Source organism: Mesocricetus auratus, unplaced genomic scaffold, assembly GCF_017639785.1.
Source record: "Mesocricetus auratus isolate SY011 unplaced genomic scaffold, BCM_Maur_2.0 Super-Scaffold_6730, whole genome shotgun sequence".
Classification (NCBI taxonomy): domain Eukaryota; kingdom Metazoa; phylum Chordata; class Mammalia; order Rodentia; family Cricetidae; genus Mesocricetus; species Mesocricetus auratus.
In genome coordinates this window covers 81,264,994-81,287,476 of record NW_024429184.1, presented here as the reverse complement: position 1 = coordinate 81,287,476, position 22,483 = coordinate 81,264,994, and the positions used below count along the sequence as shown (strand labels likewise).

At 47.4% G+C, this 22,483-nt stretch overlaps 1 protein-coding gene and 2 long non-coding RNA genes across 3 annotated transcripts; 1 reads left to right on the top strand and 2 right to left on the bottom strand.

Annotated features, from left to right (window-relative positions):
- The first annotated feature begins 4,402 nt into the window (after positions 1-4,402).
- Cxxc1 (CXXC finger protein 1) lies at positions 4,403-9,820 on the top strand. The gene is made up of 15 exons (XM_005076443.4): positions 4,403-4,629; positions 5,439-5,557; positions 5,656-5,756; positions 6,051-6,286; positions 6,375-6,575; positions 6,920-6,946; positions 7,024-7,269; positions 7,430-7,537; positions 7,701-7,885; positions 8,120-8,327; positions 8,407-8,517; positions 8,646-8,695; positions 8,855-8,951; positions 9,168-9,320; positions 9,402-9,820. The coding sequence occupies exons 1-15, from the start codon at positions 4,627-4,629 to the stop codon at positions 9,546-9,548; spliced, it is 1,992 nt and encodes a 663-aa protein (XP_005076500.1). The 5' UTR covers positions 4,403-4,626; the 3' UTR covers positions 9,549-9,820.
- Positions 6,728-8,230, bottom strand: LOC121138823. The gene is made up of 2 exons (XR_005875683.1): positions 8,102-8,230; positions 6,728-7,287 (listed from the first exon to the last, which is right to left on the bottom strand). It is a non-coding gene; the product is annotated as an uncharacterized LOC121138823 (long non-coding RNA).
- Positions 9,821-20,779: 10,959 nt separating the features above from the next.
- Positions 20,780-22,462, bottom strand: LOC121138822. Its single transcript, XR_005875682.1, has 2 exons — positions 22,062-22,462; positions 20,780-21,065 (listed from the first exon to the last, which is right to left on the bottom strand). It is a non-coding gene; the product is annotated as an uncharacterized LOC121138822 (long non-coding RNA).
- Between the last annotated feature and the right edge of the window lie 21 nt (positions 22,463-22,483).

The following is a 22,483-nucleotide window of genomic DNA, read 5'->3' as shown; positions in this document are numbered from 1 at the left end:
CAGATCTCTGTGAGTTCGAGGCCAGTCTGGTCTACAGAACGAGTTCTAGGACAGGCTCCAAAGCAATACAGAGAAACCTTGTCTCGAAAAACAAAAAAAAAGGGGGGGGGATACAAACACCATATTTAAAATTGCAAACATTTATGATATGCAGATACTGAGGAGGGAAGAGTTGAAGTGGGGATGGGGAGAGAGTGAGAAGAGCCAGTCAAAACCAAGTAAGTATACATGAAAAGACATAAGAAAATGTTCTACTTCATATTCTAAAAGTCTAATCTTCCCTGCTGAAAGCATTGCAGGGGGAAGATACTAGCTCCTCAGTCAGCAAATGTCCAAGTTCTTGCCATCCTTGCAAGACAACCACTTGTCTGTCATTAAACCTTTGTCCCAGGCAATGGGAAGGAGGATCAGATGAGGGTGATAGAGTCACCTCCAGCACCCTTAAGGGAGTTTAGTGAAATCACCGAACAAGACTAAGGGCAGATCCCTCCTCTCGGAAGATTTTTCCTGTCAGGTCCCTGGGAGGGAGTCTCTGCCTGCCCCAATCAAACCAGTAGATACCCTTTTGCCTGTGGCAGATGGCCCTTTAGGAAGGAATGGGGAAACATCAGTTATCTGATAAACAAGATCCCTGAGACACAAGATGTCCTGGAAAGTTTTATATCAACTTGACAAAAAGGCAGAGCCATCTGAAAGGAGAAAACCTCAACTGAGAAAATGACTCCGTAAGATCCAGCTGTAAGGCATTGTTGGGGATATTTGATCACACTGTGAACCCAAAGTTTAAATTTGCATAAATTAAATAAAAGTAAAATTAATTCATCTATCCATCCATCCATTTATCTGTTGTGGGGTGCGTGTGCACCGTGTGAAGATATATTGCTGTGATTGGGGTAATAAAGATCCAAATGGCCAATTCTCGACAGGAGAGGATGGATGGGATTTCCAAAGAAAGAGAGGAAGAGAAGAAGGGATCTAGGTGCACAAGAGATGCCAGAGAAGCACTGAAGGGGTTGGACATAAAGTACAGAGTAGAGGAAACCAAGCCACATGGGAAACATGGATTAATAAAAACAGGTTAATTTAAGTTATAAGAGCTAGTGGGACAAGCCTAAGCTGATGGCCAAACTTTCATAATTAGTAAGAAGTTTCCATGTTATTATTTATAGGCTGGTGGTGCCAATAAGAAAGTAAAACTACATTTATCTATCCTTCTATCCGTCTATATTTGTTTAGTTATGTGATCTGTAAAATTGGTAGTTCAAGCAAATAACCAAAAGCAAGTAAATCTACAGTTTCTTCAGGTTTTCCTTTTTTCTAAAATAATTTTTCCTTTTGATTTTGCAGCCTCTAAAAGGATTATCAAGTCAGGAATAAGTACGAACCTGTTAACATTTGTTGCAGTTTTATTTAGAATATCATTTGAAAATTTTCTGCCATCCTAAAACTCAGAGTTTCATACATCTGTGTGCAGAAAAGAGTTTATCTAAGCCCACAGTTGTTGTGAGATATTTGATTACATTGTGTAAAGATTTGTCACTGTGATTGGTTCAATAAAAAGCTGACCAGCCAATAGTTAGGAAGGATTTCCAGGCAGAGAGGATGCTGGAAAGAAGAGCAGAGATGCCATGAGATGCAGAGCAAGCAAGGTCGGCAGTATATAGATGAGGTAAACAAGCCTTGGAACAGCAAATAGATTAGTAAAAAATGGGTTAACTTCAGTTGTAAGAGTTAGTTAGCAACAAGCCTAAGCTATCAGCTGAGCTTTCATAATTAATAAGAGTCCCTGTGTAGTAATTTGGGAGCTGGTAGGAAGAACAGAAAAATCTGCCTACACACATTATGGAGAGCAGCCCAGGAAACAACAATTGTAGGTGACCAGATTAAGTACTGAGAAATGGCCGTATGGCCGTGAAGGATCTAGTTTTATACACACACGCATACATACACACACACACAGAGAGAGAGAGAGAGAGAGAGAGAGAGAGAGAGAGAGAGAGAGAGAGAGAGAGAGAGAGAGAGAGGGCACAACAAATTTGTTGTTCCAAATTGACTGATCATCAAGAACAGACTGTATCCTTAACTGGTCCTTCTTCAACAAAGATGACATGAACAGGGAGGCATTCTATAGATTATTTATTACTCTAATAGTTTCAATGCTGGTTGAAAATTAACACTAACTAGATGATAAGAGTAGAGCTCCAGAGGATCTGAGTTTGCCCAACAACCAGATGGCAAGAGTGCTCTTATCCACTGAGGCTAGCTCTCTCCTAATTGTTAATCCATTTCTATTAGACTGTGTATTGCCACAAGGCTGCAGCTTATCCATAATGCTCCAGCATGTGCCTCCTTCAGCTGCTACCAGGCGTCTTTCTCTGGCCACTCCTCTCTGTCCTCTCTCCTCAGAATTCTCCTCATCTGGTAGCCCCTGCCTATACTTCCTGCCTGGCTACTGGCCAAACAGTGCTTTATTCATCAACGAATAAGAGAAACACGTATACAGAAGAACATCCCCCATCAACAAATAAATGGATAAAGAGTGGTATACTGTTAAGTTATTGTGCAGCTCCCAGAACTAAAGTAAAATTTGAAGTTAATTTAAAGAATTCTCTTTTCATTTATCTTTTAAACTGTTTGTATAGGCATGTTCATGTGTGTGTGCAGTGTCCTTAGAGGCCAGGAAAAGGGAATAGGGCTCCCCTGAAGCTAGAGTTATGGAGCGTTGTGAGCTGCCTGAAGTGGGTGCTGAGAACTGAACTCATGCCCTCGGCAAGAGTGCTCTTATCCACTGAGCTATCTCTAGAACTCCTTATTTGCCCCCCCAAGTGTGTCTGTGTATGTGTGAACACACCAGCCAGCAATAGCTTTAGTGTGGAAGAAAAGCCAGCTGTGGCTGTCAGTATGAATTCTGGAAATCAAACTCATGTTGACAGGCTGGACAGCAAGGGCCTTTAGTGGCTGAGCCATTTCACTGGCCCTAATAATTCTTTTAATTACTTGTTTTTGCATTACTAGGACACTTTTTGCAATACTAGAACACTAGGACAATACTGCACACTTTTACTTGGGGGTTACTAATATATTATTATACCTGGTACCCGACTTTCACTTCTAGGGTTTTATAATTAAATTTTCAATAGTACTGGCTTCTTAAGGAGTATACACCTATTTCTTTTTCTTACTTTTCTCTCTCCTTTCGTCGTTTCTTCTCTTCCATTCCTTCCCTTCCTTCCGTGTCTTTCTTCTTTCTTTCCTTCTTTCTTTTTTGTTTGTTTGTTTTTCGAGACAGGGTTTCTCTGTATTGCTTTGAAGCCTGTCCTGGAACTCACTCTGTATGTAGACCAGGCTGGCCATGAACAGAGATCCGCCTACCTCTGCATCCTGAGTGCTGGGATTAAAGGTGTGCACCACCAACACCGGGCTCCATGTCTTTCTTATTTTCTTTTTAAGACAAAGTCTCAAAATTACCCAAATTAGCCTTGAACTCACATTGTAGTCCAGGTAGGACATGAATTTGCATTTTCTAACCCCATCCCTCCTCCTGCTCCCGCTGGGATCACCAGCATGTGCCACTAAGTTTAAGACATGTATCCAGATGTGAAGGTGCCCTACTTTAATCCTAGCACTTGAGAGGCAGAGGCGGATGGTTATCTGTGAGTTCGAGGAGAGCCTGGTCTACACAGCTAGTTACGGACTCCCAGGGCTAGAGAAACCCTGTCTCAAAAATAAAATAAAAAGCTGGACGGTGGTGGCGCACGCCTTTAATCCCAGCACTCGAGAGGCAGAGGCAGGCGGATCTCTGAGTTTGAGACTAGCCTGGTCTACAAGAGCTAGTTGCAGGACAGTCTCCAAAGCCATAGAGAAATCCTGTCTCGAAAAACAAAAATTAAAAAATAAAACAAATAAGAGGAAAATGAAGCCAAATCTAACTGAAAACCATGAAGGCGAGGCGCGTAAAAAGTAAACAGCTGGGCAGCTACAACATGACATTTATTTCTTCTGCGGAGTCCTGGCATCCCATTGATAAACGTTGAAGGGTAAAATGATTGGATGGAGGAATGAATGAGACATGATCTAGGCAGTAGCAGGATTACCCCGTCAGTGGCAGCAGCACTAAGTGTTTGGAGTCGACTATGGAGATGGCCACGCCCTTTGGTAGCGGTGAACCGGAAGCTGCCATTCGTTGCCTAGGAACGTATGGTGTCCGCCCGATGAGGCGTAAACAACTGATGACGTCTGCGTCGCAGTCGCGAAGCAAGCGCGGCCATATTGCCCTCTGGCGGCCACCGTACGGACTTTGACGGATAAGATGGCGGCGCGCTCGGAGGATCTGCAGATAGGCGCGGCCATACCTCCCGGAACGTACGGTGTTCGCTATCTTACGGACTCGATGGTTAAGATGGCGGCGCCTGGGCAACATTCGCGGCTGTAGGTGGGCGACCTATTTGTCTGCTGCTGAGCGGTCGTCCAGGGCGAGGGGACTAAGAGTGCGGTGCCGCGGAGGCGGCACCAGGAGCGGAAGTGGTTGTGGGCGCTTTCGCCACCGCCGCGGACGCTGCCCAGGGGCTCGTTCAGGTTCGCTGGGTGCTGCCGGGGGTCCAGAGCGGGTGCGCTGTGAGCGGAGAGATGGTGAGTACCCGGTTGGAACGCGGTTCCGAGGCAGAGGTCGGTGGGGTTGGCAACTGCTGCCTGTTGGCAGGGCGCACGGGGCTTCTGGTGAGCTGGGTGCCGAGTCTGGGGACTGATGGGAAAAGGTGTGTGATGGAGTTTGAGGTGAACCATCTGTGAGCTCTTTGATGAGCCGCTGTAGGGGGGGGGGTCCACAGTGGGACTTCAGTAGAGACTTCAGATGGCAGTTTTGTGGGAAGCCTTCAACTGAGGATCCTTGGTCAGAGAGATACGGACTTGGCCATGAGTATTTACACAGGCTCTGGAGACCCGTCATCGGGGGTGGGGGTCTGTGAGCTAAGTTAAAGTGACTTGTGGGGAGCCGAGATGGGACGTCAGCAGAATGAATTAAGAGGTTATGTGGGTAGAACTCTTGAAGGCGACGATATGGTGTTTGTGATGAGCAGTTAGAGTGACAGGAGGCTTGTCAGGGAGATGTGTGGTGGAGAGCAGTGTAAGCAAAGTAATGAGGCCCAGGGTTGAAGGATGAGGGTCTGGGTGAACTATGATGGAGAGGCTGATCGGAAGCTATGAGAGGGAGAAGTCTTTGTTTGTTGTTGTTGTTGTTTCGAGATAGGGTTTCTCTGTGTAGCTTTGGAGCCTATTCTGGCACTTGCTCTGTAGGCCAACCACAGAGATCCACCTGCCTCTGCTTCCCGAATGCTGGGATTAAAGGTGTGCACCACAAAGACATAGTAGGAACTTGTGTTGAGCCGTGGTGGAGCTGTAAGCAGGAATTAAGGAGCCATCATTGGGGGTGGGTCTCACAGGAAGGAGACGGTTCCGACCTGGAGCCTCCAGATGCTGGGGAGGACAGCAAGTCTGAGAATGGGGAGAACGCTCCCATCTACTGCATCTGCCGCAAACCGGACATCAACTGCTTCATGATGTGAGCTAGGGCGAGGCGGGTGGGCTGACGCCTGGCGGGGTGGGGCAACACTGGAAGCGCACCCCTCACATCTCTACCCCTTGCTCCTTTATATGCAGTGGATGTGACAACTGCAATGAGTGGTTCCATGGAGATTGCATCCGGATCACTGAGAAGATGGCCAAGGCCATCCGGGAATGGTACTGTCTGGAGTGCCGAGGTGAGGCCTGTGCATGGGCTGGGAAGGCAGGTGGGCTCCAAGACATGAAGAGGAGCCGTAATGGGAGGGATCATGGGTAATCAAGGTGTCCTCTGTGGACGATTGTTGGTCTCTGATGTATTGGGGGGAATGCCAGCTTCAATGTGAACAATAATGGAGCATCCTAAAGGAAGGGGGAACTCTCTCCTATAGCATGAGCCAGAGAAGTTGCTGGGGTAGGCACAGAGAAAGAGGTTCTGGGATCATTCATATCTCTTCTGCAAACCCACTTTGGTCTTACTCTTTGCCTCACAGAGAAGGACCCGAAACTGGAGATTCGATACCGACACAAAAAGTCCCGGGAGCGGGACGGCAGTGAGCGGGACGGCAGTGAGCCCCGGGATGAGGGAGGAGGGCGCAAGAGGCCTGCCTCAGACCCAGACCTGCAGCGCCGGGCAGGGTCAGGGACAGGGGTTGGGACCATGCTTGCTCGGGGCTCAGCTTCGCCACACAAATCTTCTCCACAGCCCTTAGTGGCTACACCTAGCCAGGTGAGTGACTGCGGTGGTTGGGGTGGGTGAAATTCTGCTTTGGGCACCATTTAGGCTTCTGATCTCTACCCTGTACACTGACTCCTAGCATCACCAGCACCAGCAGCAGCAACAGCAACAGCAACAGCAACAAATCAAACGGTCAGCCCGAATGTGCGGTGAGTGTGAGGCATGCCGGCGTACTGAGGACTGTGGCCACTGTGACTTCTGCCGTGACATGAAGAAGTTCGGAGGTCCCAACAAGATCCGGCAGAAGTGTCGGCTTCGCCAGTGTCAGCTGCGGGCACGGGTGAGCATGGACAGAGCTGGCAGGTTCGGGTGGGAGCATGGCTGGGAGGCCCGAGTCGGGCTACGAATGGGAAAGTGCAGGTGGGGTGGGGCCTCTTTAAGTCTGGATGTGTGGGAGGGGGTAGTATGTTCAGGTGAATGCCACATGACAACTAGCTGGCAGGGACATTTATTTTAGGTGGTCAGGCATGCCAGGGCACAACAGGTAGGACTGAGCATATCTCTGAGGTGAGGGGAGGGATAAAACGACATTTGGTGAGACCAGGCAAGGATGCGTAGTTGGGGATAGGACAGGGTGACCCTTCATTTTCCTGGGGCTGACCTAGGCCTTCCTCCTGCGCACAGGAATCGTACAAGTACTTCCCTTCCTCGGTGAGTCCAGCCCCCCAGGGCGGGGCAGGGCATGCGGGCAGGGCGGTCAGGGCCAGTCCTGAGATTCTGCCCCGCAGCTCTCGCCGGTGACGCCCTCAGAGGCCCTGCCAAGGCCCCGCCGGCCACCACCCACTCAACAGCAGCCACAGCCATCCCAGAAGCTAGGACGTATCCGGGAAGATGAGGGGACAGTGTTGTCATCCGTGGTTAAGGAGCTGCCAGAGGCTACAGCAACACCGGAGCCACTCTCAGATGAGGACCTGGCATTGGACCCTGACCTGTACCAGGACTTCTGTGCTGGAGCCTTTGATGATCATGGCCTCGTGAGTAGCAGGAGCGTCCTGTGGTGGGGGAGTAACGGGAGATGGTGAAGTCACAGCCCGGGAAAGAGGAGGCAGAGGGCGCACAGGCTGCTTTGGGAAACAGTAGATACGTGGTGTGGTCATGAGCTGCTCAGGTGGTCAGTGCATGCCCTGTTTGCAGCCCTGGATGAGTGATGCGGAGGAGTCCCCGTTCCTGGATCCCGCGCTGAGGAAACGGGCCGTGAAAGTAAAGCACGTGAAGCGCCGAGAGAAGAAGTCTGAGAAGAAGGTGATGGAGAGGGGGACATGGGTGTTAAAGGGAGAGGAGGGGCAGGGAGGAGATGGAGAAGTCAGAGGCTGAATGGGAAGAGCCAAAAAGCTGGAGTGGAGAGGCAGATGAGACCCACGGCTGACCTCTGGTGCACCTTGACATGACCCGTCTTGCCCCTTAGAAGGAAGAGAGATATAAGCGGCATCGACAGAAGCAGAAGCATAAAGACAAATGGAAACACCCAGAGAGGGCTGATGCCAAGGACCCGGCATCACTACCGCAGTGCCTGGGGCCTGGCTGTGTGCGTGCTGCCCAGCCTGGTTCCAAGTATTGTTCAGATGACTGTGGCATGAAGCTAGCAGCCAAGTGAGTTTCCCTGGGCACTGAGTCAGGAAGTAGAGCTTTCCCTCCAGTTAGTTGTCTGTGCACTGTGCAATCAGACCCCCATCTGGCCACATGAACCCACCATTCAGTCTCCATCTGCCAGCCCCTCCCGCTCAGCCTCTCATCCTTTTCATTGTCTATCCACTCACTCTCCCTTGATCACCCCACTTACTGCTTTTGGTGCTTCTCTGCCCGTACCTCGCTGTCTCCCTGCAGCCGAATCTATGAGATCCTCCCACAGCGCATCCAGCAGTGGCAGCAAAGCCCCTGCATTGCCGAAGAACATGGCAAGAAGCTCCTTGAACGCATACGCCGTGAGCAGCAGAGTGCCCGCACCCGTCTTCAAGAAATGGAACGCAGATTTCATGAGCTTGAGGCCATCATTCTTCGAGCTAAGCAGCAGGCTGTACGTGAGGATGAGGAGGTAAAGAGACATACAGCCATAGCAGGGCAGGACCCCGGACCTTGTCCTGCCTGGCCTCATCGTTCTTTCCCCCATACAGAACAATGAGAATGACAGTGACGACACGGATCTGCAGATCTTCTGTGTCTCCTGTGGGCATCCCATCAACCCACGTGTTGCCTTGCGCCACATGGAGCGTTGCTATGCCAAGGTCAGGGGCCATTCTAAGGGAGTGGATGGTGTGGGGACATCAGTGGCCCACAAGGCCCACAGATTTGTCGCATGGGTGGTATCTTGAGAGGGCACCCAAAGTCCTTATATTTGTGCTCATCCTTCCAGTATGAGAGCCAGACATCCTTTGGGTCCATGTACCCCACACGCATTGAAGGGTGAGTAAGGGTGCTCTATCGTGTTAAGAGAAGGGTGGTTAAGGCTGGGGGTTGGAAATGGGATTGTGTGTGAAAAATTGGGGCTGGAGATGAGTGTGGGCCTTTGCAGTGGTCAAGGAGCTAGCTACTCAAGGCTACTCTCCTGTTAATCTCTGCCAGCGCTACCCGACTCTTCTGTGATGTCTACAATCCCCAGAGCAAAACATATTGTAAGCGGCTCCAGGTGCTATGTCCTGAGCACTCACGGGACCCCAAAGTAAGGTTTTCCTTCAGTTACCTGTATCCTGCCCTGCCCTGCCTCGTGTTGCACATGTTTGTTCCTTTCTCCCTCCTTTCCTTCTCTTTCTCCTGTCAACTTCCATTTCCTCCCTTTCCTGCTAATCATCTCCAGTTCCTCCCCTTTCGCCTCCGTTTCACTCTCCTTCATTCTCCATTCCTCCTCTCATCACTTCTACCCTTGGTGTCCCTGCAGGTGCCTGCTGATGAGGTCTGTGGGTGTCCACTTGTACGTGATGTCTTTGAGCTCACAGGTGACTTCTGCCGCCTGCCTAAGCGCCAGTGCAATCGCCATTATTGCTGGGAGAAGCTTCGTCGTGCAGAAGTGGACTTGGAGCGCGTCCGGGTGGTAGGTTTTAATATTGGGTGTGACCTCAGTCAGCCTGAGCTCCAGGGCTGATTCTCATGCTCCTTTCCACTTCCTTGGCAGTGGTATAAGCTGGACGAGCTGTTTGAGCAGGAACGTAATGTTCGCACAGCCATGACCAACAGAGCAGGATTACTTGCCCTGATGCTGCACCAAACGATCCAACATGACCCACTCACTACCGACCTTCGATCTAGTGCTGATCGCTGAGCTTCACCAGCCCAGAGGCTCCTCACCCCTACATTCCAGCTAGGGGAGTGGCCCTGCATCGCCAGCTTTCTGTTCCTCCATTCATCTGTTTATTCCACTGCTCCTTAGTTTTATCCCTGTGCCCATCTACGTTTTGGCTTCCATTTCCCTTTGTCACTGTCTGTCCCTCTCCATATTCAGTGCTGGGGTGAGACTGTGGAGTTTACTCACCCTTGCCTATACCCATCCCCTAAACAAACGGGTTTTGTTAATAAAAATTTTGAACAACAGGATATCTCTTGAAAGTCTCCATTCTTCGATTTGCAGTTGTGGTCCCAGCCCCTGGACAAGATAGAGGTGGCATATCTGTCTCCAGAGGGGCTGTGGTAAGTGTGCAGGCTGGGATATTCAGTGAACTCAGCTCGTGCTACCTTAGGCTGTGAGCGTGTAACCTATTTGAGGACATTCCAGTGATCTGTATAAAGCACGATTCACAGTTACAATATACCAGGGACAGGCCAGCTGTCAGAAGTTTCATAATTTCTGTTAAAAGATTTCAAATGCTCTAGTTGATTAAAACAAAGGACCTCCTAAAACTACAAGTGTGGCTAGACTAGAATGTTCCAAGGATGTAGTTAGCCAGCCTGGAGGGTGGTTGTATGAGGCACACAAAATGGTGTCAGCTAAAGCAAAATGGGATTCCCTTGGTTAGTTTATTCTCCACTGGTCTTAGCAGAGTCAAAGTATTGACTCATCTTCCAGTGGCACAGAGTTATACTGGGCCCTTATGAGTGTTCATTTGATAAAGGCTATTGGTTATTTAATGAAGTTTAATAACCAGTTGATTAAACAAAGTCCAACTGTCCTAGGAAGAGAAGAACGAGGAGACCTTTGAGACCCGTATATAAGGTCAGCCATGGGTTTCAATCAAATCAGCAATGGAACCAGCAACTGTTGATCTCTCTTTCCTTTTGATGTTTGTAACGTGAACTCTTCTGGCCAGCCTGGTCCCATAGCCACATCAACCCCAAATGAACACACAAGACATATTAATTATAAATCTGTTGGCCATTGGCTATGGTTTCTTATTAGCTAGCTCTGACTTAGTTATTAACCCATAACTACTAATCTAAGTATTTCCACATGGTCTTCTCTTACCGGAGAATGGTCCAGGGACCTGTTATTCCTCTGGTGTCCTACATGATTACTGATCAGTGTGTCCACAGAGAAGAGAAGAGAAGAGAAGAGAAGAGAAAGGAGGGGAGGGGAGGAGAGGAGAGGAGAGTAGGAGAGAGCGATTTCCTGTTTGTCCCTGCTTATATTCTGATTCTCCCCAGCTATGTCACTTCCTGCCTGTCCAATCAATGTTTTATTCATTAACCAATAAGAGAAACGTATACACAGAAGGACTTCCCTCATCAGATGTTTACTTAGATTTTTTTTTTGATCACTTTGTAAAGTATTTTTAATCAGGACTGATGCATAGAAACAGCTAACTTTCCCTAAGGATACACAAAGATCTCCCCAGCACATGAATAATAAATCTCTCCCTTTCCAACTCAGTAGAACTAACTCTGCCAAAGATTTCAACTTGTTTGAGAAGCATTTCAACGAAAGTCTGTAGTTGTCCTATATCCCTATATATTTGTGGATCATCTTTTACCAAGGTAGTCTTTAGGGCTGCTGTTACAGTTGGTCTAAGTCTTACCAGGATAGAAATCAACAGGAAGCCAGGAGGGAATGTGCTGAGCACTCTTGGGGCCACTGTAAGCATATACCTTGAAAAACCATGGATGGTAAACACAAGGTGAGGCTTCTGTAGTCCATCAGACATAATACAAAAGGTAGAGAACTCTTGTAGTCTGTTAGAGGCCATCCATTTCACAACATCTCACTGGCCTTCAGGGTGGGTGTGGACTCGCCCAGGCCCAGGTCTTTTGTTATCCAAACTAGGAGCCATTCCCCACAGAGGCCAGACCATCTGGAGGTAATCAGTCAGCAACTAAAAGACAATAGAAGTTCTGAGCTCCTAGAATTCATGACTGGGCAGAACATATTTCTAGAAATTTGCATGGGCCCCCAAAAAATATGCATTACTCTCATTGTTAAAAAAAAAAAAGCTGATTAGCCAATAGCTGGACAAGAAGAGATTGGGAGAGAGAGTCTGAGACAGAAAATTCTGAGGAGAAGGATGCCAGTGAGACACAGGGTGAACAGGAGATAAAAGTGCCATGCTAATAAAGGTGTCACCACATGGCAGAGCTTAAATAAGAAATATGGGTTAACTTAAAATGTAAAAGCTAGGTAGTAGTAAGCCTGAGCTATTGGCCAAGCATTTATAATTAATATAAGACTCTGTGTAGTAATTTGGGAAGTTGCTGCTGGGTATTTGGGACCAAGCGACTCAGGACAGGAAATATCCATTTATAGTGAAGATGACACTGCATCGTCTACTACTTCTTCCATTTCTCCTTTTGATTTTTAGTTTCCCTCCTTGCATCCCTGCCAATATACAACTACACTTGGATAATTACCAATGAGGCTGGGGACATAGCCAATGCTACCTCACAACTTGCCGGTTTAATCCCATGGCCTAATCTTTTTGTCGACCTGTGCACACTTGCCATGGGCGTGGCTGGAAAAACTTGGGGCACACCTAATAACTTCATGCCCCAACCCAAACCCTTGAACACAAATAATCGCTATAGTACCATTCCTGGGTGTTACAATGCGGCTGCACATACTTATCTAACCATGGCACCCATTTATGTTTGCCCCGGCCCACATAGAGATCGATCCCTAACAGGAAAGTGCGGGCAATCAGAAAGTTTTTATTGCGCACAATGGGGCTGCGAAAACACAGGTGACACCTATTGGAATCCCTCCTCTTCCTGGGACCTCATAACTGTAAAGCGATTTAATCCCCCTGCCAGACAGCTTAATTCTGGCCCAACACCACTTAATCCCCTTTGTTCACACAGTTGGTGCAACCTCCTCCATATCCAGTTTACAGCTGCAGGAAAAAGGTTCCTCTGGGAAGGTTCCCGCAGCGCTTACTGGGGTCTACGCCTATATGTTTCTGGCACAGACCCAGGCCTCACTTTTTCCATTAGACTTTTGAAAGAAATCCCTTCCTTTCGCCCTATTGCTGTTGGCCCCAATCCTTTTTTATACCCCTCTGGTGGTGGCTCATTCCTACCCAAGGCTGCCGCCCCTCGCCCTCTTCCTAATCTCCATTCTCCAGCTCCCGCTGCTGCCACCACTGTTTATCAACCCACCCTGCCCGCCGGTCCAGTCTCCACCGCGGACCTCATCCTTCAGATGGTCAACGCCTCGGCCCAGGCACTCTCCAACACCACTTATGAGTGCTGCTGGATTTGCTATTCGCCCATCCCTCCATTCTACGAAGGAATTGCAGCCTTCGGCTCACCCATCTACACCAACAACACCAATCTGCTTCACTGGGGCACGCAGCCACAGCCACGCGGCATGACCTTAGGGCAGGCAGGTCGTGGGATCTGGACTCTGCCTTTTGGGACCACGTATGCTTCCCCCCCACCCCGCTGTTAGAAGCATGTAATCAAACCATGCAAGTTGCTGCTCATGCTTCCTTTCTTATTGCCCCCAACCTCACCTTTTTTGCTTGCTCCACAGGGTTATCCCCGCATATTATTGTAGATGTTTTTCTTGCACACAAAGACTACTGCGTCCTTGTTGTACTCGTGCCCAAATTGACTGTTCGCCCTGAATCTGATTTATTGCCCCAAAGCGATCCAGCTGTAACTCTCTCTCGACGAAAAAGAGAGCTGGTCACCCCCCTCACATTAGCCATATTGGTTGGTCTGGGTGCAGCAGGAGCTGGCACAGGAATTTACTCCCTACTCCACACAAAGGACTCTGTTAGTGTTCTAACCCGCACTGTTGTTAGAGACATAGACTAGCTAAAAATAGGTTTAGATTACTTATAACAAACTGTTTGTTCCTTAGCTGAAATGGTACAACAAAACCATCGCGGTCTCGACCTCGCCTTTTTGCGGGAGGGGGGGAGTTTGTGCCGCCCTTAAAGAGGAATGTTGTTTTTTCAAAGATAAATCAGGATTAGTTAGAGACAGTATCAGAAGAGTTGAACAGAGTCTGGAAGAAACAAAAAGAAATTTGGATCAAAGTGAATCTTGGTACAAAAATTGGTTCTCTACCTCCCTCTGGCTGTCGACTTTGCTGCCTAGTTTGTTAGGACCCTTTATTGGCTTCATATTACTTATTTCCTTTGGTCCTTGGGCATTTCGTCGCCTCACCAGTTTTGTTAAAAATCAGGTTGATGGGGTTACCAAAAATTCAGTACAGGTTCACTATCAGCAGCTCTCTCAGCAAGACCCCGAAGAACCTGAGGCTGTGGACAAACCTGCATTCCAACCTTTGAGCTTTCGGGAGTTTGAGTACCTGGCCAAGCGCCCGCCTTCACTCTGCTCCAGGCTGTGGAGATGCTTAAGACGGGGATAGCTTGGTGCCAGAATCTGGGAGCAAACATGGCCCTCTAAATGTTGCCGGCAAAAACTTAATTTGTATCCTCTCTCACCATGTCCAGAACTGGAAGCCCACCAGGTAACCTAAGACAGGCACTTCACCCAACTGCTCTTTTCTTTTACTATATAGAAAGGGGGGAGCATCTCTTGTTGGGGAAGTCCTGTTATTTGCCTGTGCATTTGTCAATAAAGTACTGTCTGGCCAATAGAAAACCTAGATAGGAGGGACTAGGAGTCGAGGAGGATTCTGGGAAGGGGAAACACAAGAGAGTCGACATGTAACGCCGGGTAGGAGCCCGGAAACTTCTCCGGTAAGAAACATACTTAGATTAACAATTATGGGGTTATTACTTAAGGCAGAGCTAGCCAGTAAGAGACAAACAAGGCCAACAGCTTCATAATTAATATAGCCTCCTGTGTGTTTATTTGGGACTCATGCGGATCTAGAACCAGGCTGGCGCGGCAGAGCCCAGGTGACTGGCGGGGGATAAACCAAAGCGGCTAGCAAAAGAAAAAGCTGCCCTTAACAATCTCTGAATCATGATCCCAATAAAAACACAGAGTCAGATATTGGGGTAAATGCTCAAAGATCAAAGAAGCAAAGAAGCAGCCACAGTTACCTGTTACCTCTCTGAATCCTCCAACCTTTCGGTTGACTGAGATCTTTTCCACACCCTGCCTTATCACTCCTGTTTCCACTTCATGTTGTCACTTCTTGTCTCCAGACCTCTATGATTAGCTAGAGGCTAGCTGTGCCCTCTGGTCTCCAGGCAAACTTTATTTGTCAAAACACAAACAAAATATCAACACATCCCTAGGCTACTGGTCCTGGGTTCTATAAAAAAGCTAGCTGATGCCGGGTGTTGGTGGTGCATGCCTTTATCCCAGCACTTGGGAAGCAGAGGCAGGCGGATCTCTGTGAATTCAAGGCCAGCCTGGTTAGCCTACAGAGTGAGTGCCAGGACAGCCTCCAAAACAATACAGAGAAACCCTGTCTCGAAAAGCAAACAAACAAACAAAAAAAGCAAGCTGAGCAAGCCATGAAGAGAAAGCCAGTAAGCAGCACCCCTCCATGGCCTGGAAGAGAAGAGCAATGACCTCAATAAGTAATCTGTTTTTCTTTATTACCCTAAATAGCTTTCAAGGACTAGAACTTTACATTACATTTTTAAGTGAGCTGCATAAGTGCACTATCTTAAACAAGAAATAGGAACATATAATACAGTATAACAAAAGTAACAATAAATTAGTATCAATATATAAAAATCCATACCAGTGTAAAACATTTGGGACCAGTGGTTGTTCAAAAGTAGACTAGACAATCTACCCTTTTATCCCATCATTTCTATACTATATCCCCCATTTTTTCCTTCAGAAAGAGATCCCTGAATCTAATCTTCTTTGTTCAGCATTTTACTGACCATGACCAATAACAATTTGGAACCAGCTCCCCCCCCCAAACGATGACAAATATCCATAACCCACTGAATGACCCAAAACCACCTACTCCAACTCTTGGAAATATGGGTATCATGTTTTCTAGACAGCTTCCCATTATTTGGGGGGGGTGACAGAATCTTTAGGGAAGCCTGAGAAAATTGGAATAATGGTCAAATCCTGGGAGAGGTAGCTGTATATCATTTGTTGTCCAGTCTCTGTAATGGGAAAATGCAGGGTTCATCAGAAGTCCTGGCTAGAATATAATCTGTGAGAGTGGACCAATGCTGCCAACATCCTTGAAACTGTTATGGATGCAGAACTCTGAGGAAACTGCAACAGAGGCACTCTGAGAGGCTGGATCACCTGAGCCACATGTTGTCATTGGTGTCTGGTCCCCTTACTCTGAAAACACAAAACTTTCAAGTATGGACTTTGCATTCTACACAAGCCAACCAAAGATGAATTTTTTGTTTTATGTTTGAGCAGAAAAAATATATATCACCTGTCTTACAGTTTTTAAGATTTATTTCTTTATATCTGTAGCCAGGATTTTCAGGGGGATCTCCCCTGATCAAATATGTTCCCTATCAACCTTGATCAAATCCACAGCTATTGCTGAATATTACTTTATACTGTGTGAAGATGTGTCATTGTGATTGGTTTAGTAAAAAGCTAAATGGCCGGGCGTTGGTGGCACATGCCTTTAATCCCAGCTTTGGGAGGCAGAAGCAGGTGGATCTCTGTGAGTTCGAGGCCAGCCTGGTCTACATAGCGAGTTCCAGGACAGGCTCTAAAGCAATACAGAGAAAGCCAAAAGAGAAGGAGAAGGAGGAGGAGGAGGAGCAGGAGGAGGAGGAGGAGAAGGAGGAGAAGGAGAAGGAGAAGGAGAAGGAGAAGGAGAAGGAAGAAGAAGAAGAAGAAGAAGAAGAAGAAGAAGAAGAAGAAGAAGAAGAAGAAGAAGAAGAAGAAGAAGAAGAAGAAGAAAAGTTAAATGGCCAATAGCTAGGCAAGAGGTATAGGCAGGACTTCCAGATAGTTAGAGCTCTAGGAAGAACAAAGGAGGAGTTGTGAGCAAGACATCAGGAGAAATGGTAAAAGCAATGAGTCACATAGATGAATAAAAATGGGCGCCATTTATAGATGGATTTTTGGGGGGGTGTGCCAGCTCAAAAAAATGAGATGGTGACTTACTATTAGTTATGAAAGTTCAGTGTATTGCTTAGGCTTGTTTTTAAATAGCTCTGTAACTTAAATTAATCCATAAATTAATCCATTTCTATTCATCTACGTGCTGACATGTGACTCTTGGCTTTTACCTCTCCTCCTGCATATCTTGCACCCTGTGTCTGGTTGGCAACTCTGTCTTCCCCGAACTCTCTCTGTCCAGAAGTCCCCCTGTACCTCCTGCCTTTCTATTGGCTATTTAGATGTTTATTTCACCAATCACAATGACATATCTTTACACAGTGTAATCAAATATCTCGAAACAGAGAATGGCTTGCAGACCAGTACCTCTGGCTCCTTTTTAGAGTTGACCTGAGCATACGGAAGGCAGAAGAAGATTGGCAGGATAGTCAGTTTCGGAACCTGGCAGATCTGTTACTTAGATAGTGACTCACTTTGGTGGAATCTAGGTGAGTCCCCTGATGTAGGTGGTCCACAAGCAGGTGTTTGAGGGCTGTGGAAAGGATGATCCTGGAGTCTAGCAGGCTCCAGTATCCCACAGGGTCCTTTGATGCTCCCTAGGGATAGGCACTGTTTTCTTTCTCCGTGTGTATGTCTGCTGAGGAGAGAACACTGGATCAAAAAAGGTTATGGGCAGAATGGTACATGGTTCAATGCAGAGTTCAGCAGGCCACTAGAGATCCTCCATCTGTCAATGTCAACCTTTTGATGATCCCTGCAGTGTATGACTGCTATTTCCTTGGGGAGCCAGATAGCCTTAAGGAGTGTTAGGTTTTCCTTTTCATTTTTGATGTTTTTTTCCTTCCAAACTTTGGAGCCCGCTTAGCCTATAAATTGCAGCATGGGCATGAAGGCTGGTGAAGGAATATCTGCTTCTTTGAAGATGTTTATTCCCAGCTACCCTTTCCCAAGAGAAGCCAAGGCAAGATCAGTCAGTTCAGCCTTTTGTGCGACGGTGCCCAGGGAAAATATCCTTTTGGGTGGTCTCAGCACCTCTTGTCCTTTGAGCCCCATTCATTATGCTCCCACATGTAAACAAGTCAATGTCTGCCTCAGGCAAGGAGAAGTTTGGGAGGAGGTGGGGGTCTGGGAAGCTAGTCTGGGGAAAATGTCCAGCAGATCCTCACAATTATTTAACAGTACCTTCAGGTCACTGTCTGGCATCACTGCTGCTGGGCTGAGACTCTGAACAGCTGTAAAGGGGAGACAGGGCTGATGGAGCTGGAGCCTGGGTTAGAGCATCCTTGTGTCCTGAAAGGCTTAGTTTTCTATCTCAGCCCATTTGCATGATTGGTCTGCTTCAGTGGTATGTCAGGGACCTCTGCCATAATCCAGCCCTAGCATTATCATGTTAGAGAGGACGCGACTCCAGGCCACACTGTAGAAATACCGCCTCTTAAGATAGGAAGCAAGTTCCGAGAAACAGGCTCGCGGCTTATCCGTCAGTTAAAGATTAAGCCTAGTGAAAATTACCAAGTCTCTCAGGTGATAGGTTTGAGGAGTAGAGGATATTGTAAAAGATAGAATCGGAACCTGCAGTTAGGTTACCAGGCGACACAGGATGACCTACTCCTCCCACTGACATTTTTGCCCCCCCCCAGCTTCCTCGATGCAGGCAACACGCCCACTCCCTCCCCTCCTTACTTCCTGCCTACGGCCCTATATAAACCCCTTTAGAATGAATAAAGGTTGTCAGATTGATCAGAATACTGTCTTGCTGTCCGTTTCTTATACCCCTTATCCCCCATTTTCTCCTAGGTGCCCCGGTCTTATGCTGACTGTCCCTGTTGGACAGGTTAGTGGTCAAACAGAAAGTCCTTGTTATCTTGGCAAGACCAGTGATCCAAAGACAACATTAATCTGCCACCCCCAGAAGTTTGCATAGCTGTTTTTGGTCTGGGAAAAGGGGATCTGGAGGGTGGTTTCCTTTTTGAGGTGCAGTGAGGGTACTCTTTTCCCAGAGATTTTATCCCAGGTAGGAAACCTCCATTTGACAAATTTAACCTTTTTGTCTTTTTTTTTTTTTTTTTTTTTTTTTTGCGACTTGGTACCTCAGGATCTTAAGAAACAGGAGTAGGTCTTAGGTGTCTTGAAGGTAAGTGGCTGGGTTGGCAGTTGCCCGTAGGAGATCATGGACAATTTTGGAAAAGTGTTGATTCGGAATAGAAGGTCCAGAAGTCTGTTAATTGTTCTCACAGAACTTCCCTGAACAACTGAGGGTACTTTCTGAGCCCTTGGAATATTCAGGTCCATGTCAGTTGGCTGGTTTCGCCTGACACAGAGTGTGTTGATTCAAAGGCAAGGAAGGGTTGACTTAACAGGTGGCAAAGGAATAGAGGAGAAGGCATCTTTTATGTCTAAGACAGTACAACCTTGAAGACTGGGTGCAAGAAGGGTGAGTGAAGTAAAGGGATTTGGGACTATGGGGAGGGATAGTTCCAGTATGTTTGTTGATTGTATGGAACTTCTTACCAGCAGACTGTGGCCTCAAGTTCCCAGTTTATGGGCAAGTAGGAAAAGTGTGTTCCAGGCAGACTGGAATAGGGCGGGAATGTTAGCTTTTAGTGTCTCTTGATATGTAGAACAATATTTAGTCTGGTGTTTTAGCTCAAAGGATACCGTCTGACTCAGCTTGGCAGGGGACTGGCCAGCAGATTTATTACAACTTGTAGGAGATAAGCCACCAAGTTGGGTGGATGGGAGGGTGATCTCTGTTCATACCCGTGGAATCCCTGTGTAGGTCTTTGAGTAGCTCTCTGGGAGTCATAGGGTTCAGTTGGTGAAAGTCAGGAGAAACTGAGAGAGTTTCTCCCGAGGAGAGGTTAAACAGAACTTGATATGCAGGCGGAAAAAAAAAAGATTTCAGTTTCTTAAGTCAAAAAGGTGATAGTGATGCCCAATTTGTGGAAGTTGTGGCACAGAAGAGGGAAAGAATATTCTGGAACTATAGAGGGATGGTTTACTTGTTTATGACCAGGCTGAAGATGCATCCAGGTGTGAGGTAGCAGTTCCTGACCATGCTAGTAGCCCAAGTAGGGATTTTTCTTTGGGAGAGTGCTCCCAGGGGGCAGGGGTTTAAATTGGAGAGTTCCACCCTAGTAGTCACTAGAAATTGGACTCAGTGATCTCCTACCAACGCTTTAACCAAGGGCTCCCAGGGGTCTAGGAGAAAGGAGCTCTTTCATTCTGAGTTATCATCACATTCAAAAGATTCAAAAGATTCCTAACCAGATGTTTAATCAACTGCTATTTAAGGATCACTAGTCCTTATCTATGGAGTCAGAGGTGGTGGTGACACCCAATTATTTCCTGACAGTGAAGGTCAAGTATGGACTTTGATGCCCCCATTCAGCAGGAAGTAGTATAATGATAATGTCATCCCCCTTCCCAATTCCTGATTGTTTATCAGTAGTAACCAAAAAAGGGGGAGTGAAGTGTTTGAGGAGCCTATCTGTAAGGGCCTCCAACCACCAGGCTCCTCTAATCGAACACTCTAATGACTGTTAATAGCCAGACCCATACTGTCTAGATACAGGCAGCCAAGTTCTGACCTACATTTCATTCCCCCTTGTTACTTCTTGATGTCACCATAGGCTTTGTATCATATCATCAACTGTCTAATTACATGTATGAAAAACATCAGTGTGGTTAAGACATTGGCTCTACTGGTCCAATATCAATATTTCGCCCAACAACAGTATGAATCAATGATTGGATATACATGATCCAGAGACAGTGGAGGATGCAGTGGCCTAAGCAAGTTCATTCTGCTCAAAAGACAGCCAACTTAGGAGTCCAGTCTATCAGCAGAATCTGGTAAACAATTCCAGGGAATTCTAACTATAATTCCTTTATCTGCGTCCCAGCAATGTGTAACTGCTGTGAAATGACGAGTTGCTTGCAGTGACTTCTGTAAACATGCTTATGGTTGTGTGCAAGAGCAAAGTGCACATAGCTACAAATTCTTCAGAAATGAAGCAATTGTGGGTTTTACCTTTAAAAGCTCCTCTCCCCTTTTAGCCTGGGTGGCAGGTTCTCATCCCAGTGTGGAGGGTGCAGTTTTAAGGGTCCATGAAACACTGAAGAAGACCCCAAACTCGAATAGTATGCAAAACCAAAGAGCATTTATTCTGCAGAAACAATCAGCATGCAGGGTTCACCATTTGTACAAAATGATGCCCCCCCCCCCCATGCACACAGGCTTCTTCTGTTTGTTTTGTTTTTAGAGACAGGGTTTCTCTGTGTTGTTTTGGAGGCTGCCCTGGAACTCACTCTGTAGACCAGGCTGGCCTCGAGCTCACAGAGATCCACTTGCCTCTGCCTCCCGAGTGCTGGGATCAAAGGTGTGCGCCACCAACGCCAGATGCACACAGGCTTCTTTTAATCATAGCTAGGGGAATTTCAGGAAGAGTTAGGTCATCTCAAATACAACTGGTTAGGCAGGCAGCAGTTATATTAGTACATTTTTGATAGGCTGGGGTTTTAGTTTTTTAATCTTTGGATATACTTGGGCAAGTTTCGAGGGGGGGGCTGCAGCAACTATCGTTATTTGGTCACTGCTTTGAGATACTGTGAGGCTGACTCAGGAGTCCCCCACTGTCAGGGATGTTGTTGTGTTATAGTCCCAGGATGCGGGACTATCACAGAGCCAAGTACCCATGCAAACACACAGGGGTTTATTAACAATGAACTCAGTTCCGACTGTCCAGCAGCACTCGAAGCAGCTGGTGAGAGGAGTGGCTGAGAGGAGGCGCCAACCAGCAGGGGGTTGAGCTTATAAAGGGACACCCCCCATTGTAGACTTGGGCGTTTTCTGATTGGTTCAAGGGGGATGATTCCTGGGTCGACTGGCCCTGAGGTTAAGTAAGCTTTTGGAAATTTTGGTTAGAGCATCTGGTGACCTATTCAGACATCTGATAATGTCTGTTTCCTCAGTGTCAGGCTGATCCAGCAGGATGTGGGGGCCTTGGAGCAACTTTTAACTATTTGTGGTTTTTCTGGAAACTGGGTTCAGGGTCTGGTCGGCAGCTTCTTAACATGGTGTCCAGCCTAACATGGCGTTAGTCTTGCCTGCTGGTGTCTGGCCTCTCAGTTGATGAATGCCCTTTGTTTAAGAAACTGAATCTTAGACCCAGCTTGTAACATGAAGTTTAGATCTCTCACAGTCAGCTGGCCAGCTTAATAAAATTCAACAAATTGGATTTGATTGAGTCTGAGAGGTCTTTCCCGGTGGTCTGCACCCCCTAACATCATAACACAAGCAGGGCCGAGGAGCCATTGGGTGAAGCACACAAATGGAGTTCGCTTAAAGCAAAACAGGTTACCTTGGTCAGTTCACCATCCCCTCCCACTGAGCAAGCAAGCTCTCACTTGGTCCCCTCATTACCTGCTTGCGCGTCACGCCTCCTCCCTCGTTCCCAAGGAAGAAACCTGGCCAGGATGCAGTGCCCCTGGAAGTTTCAGGAAGCAGTGAATACCAATCCTGAAGAAGGTAGACGCAGAAGCCAAGTGTGTGTGGGGGGAGTCTCCTATGAAGGAAGTGGACAGACACGAGCTTGGCGATCGTGAGCCTACTATTTGTGGAGACAAAAAATAGGAGCGGGTCGAGCTGGCCAGACTGTCCACACCCCCCTTGTGTTGGGACCGGATGTCGCCTATGCTCTCCATACAAGCACAGTGGAAAGCGCGCACTGACTGGGAAAGCTAGGAGCGCAGGCGCACAGGCAAAGAGGAAAGAGACTGGGCAGGCTGCGGATGTTGTCAGCGCGCAGGCGCAGCAGATCCCTGGAAACCCGCGCACCCCTGAAA

Coding starts and splice junctions, on each gene's coding strand:
- Cxxc1 (XM_005076443.4), top strand. Junction 6,947..7,023: donor ACAAGTACTTCCCTTCCTCG/GTGAGTCCAGCC, acceptor TCTGCCCCGCAG/CTCTCGCCGGTGACGCCCTC. Junction 8,328..8,406: donor CTGTACGTGAGGATGAGGAG/GTAAAGAGACAT, acceptor TCCCCCATACAG/AACAATGAGAATGACAGTGA.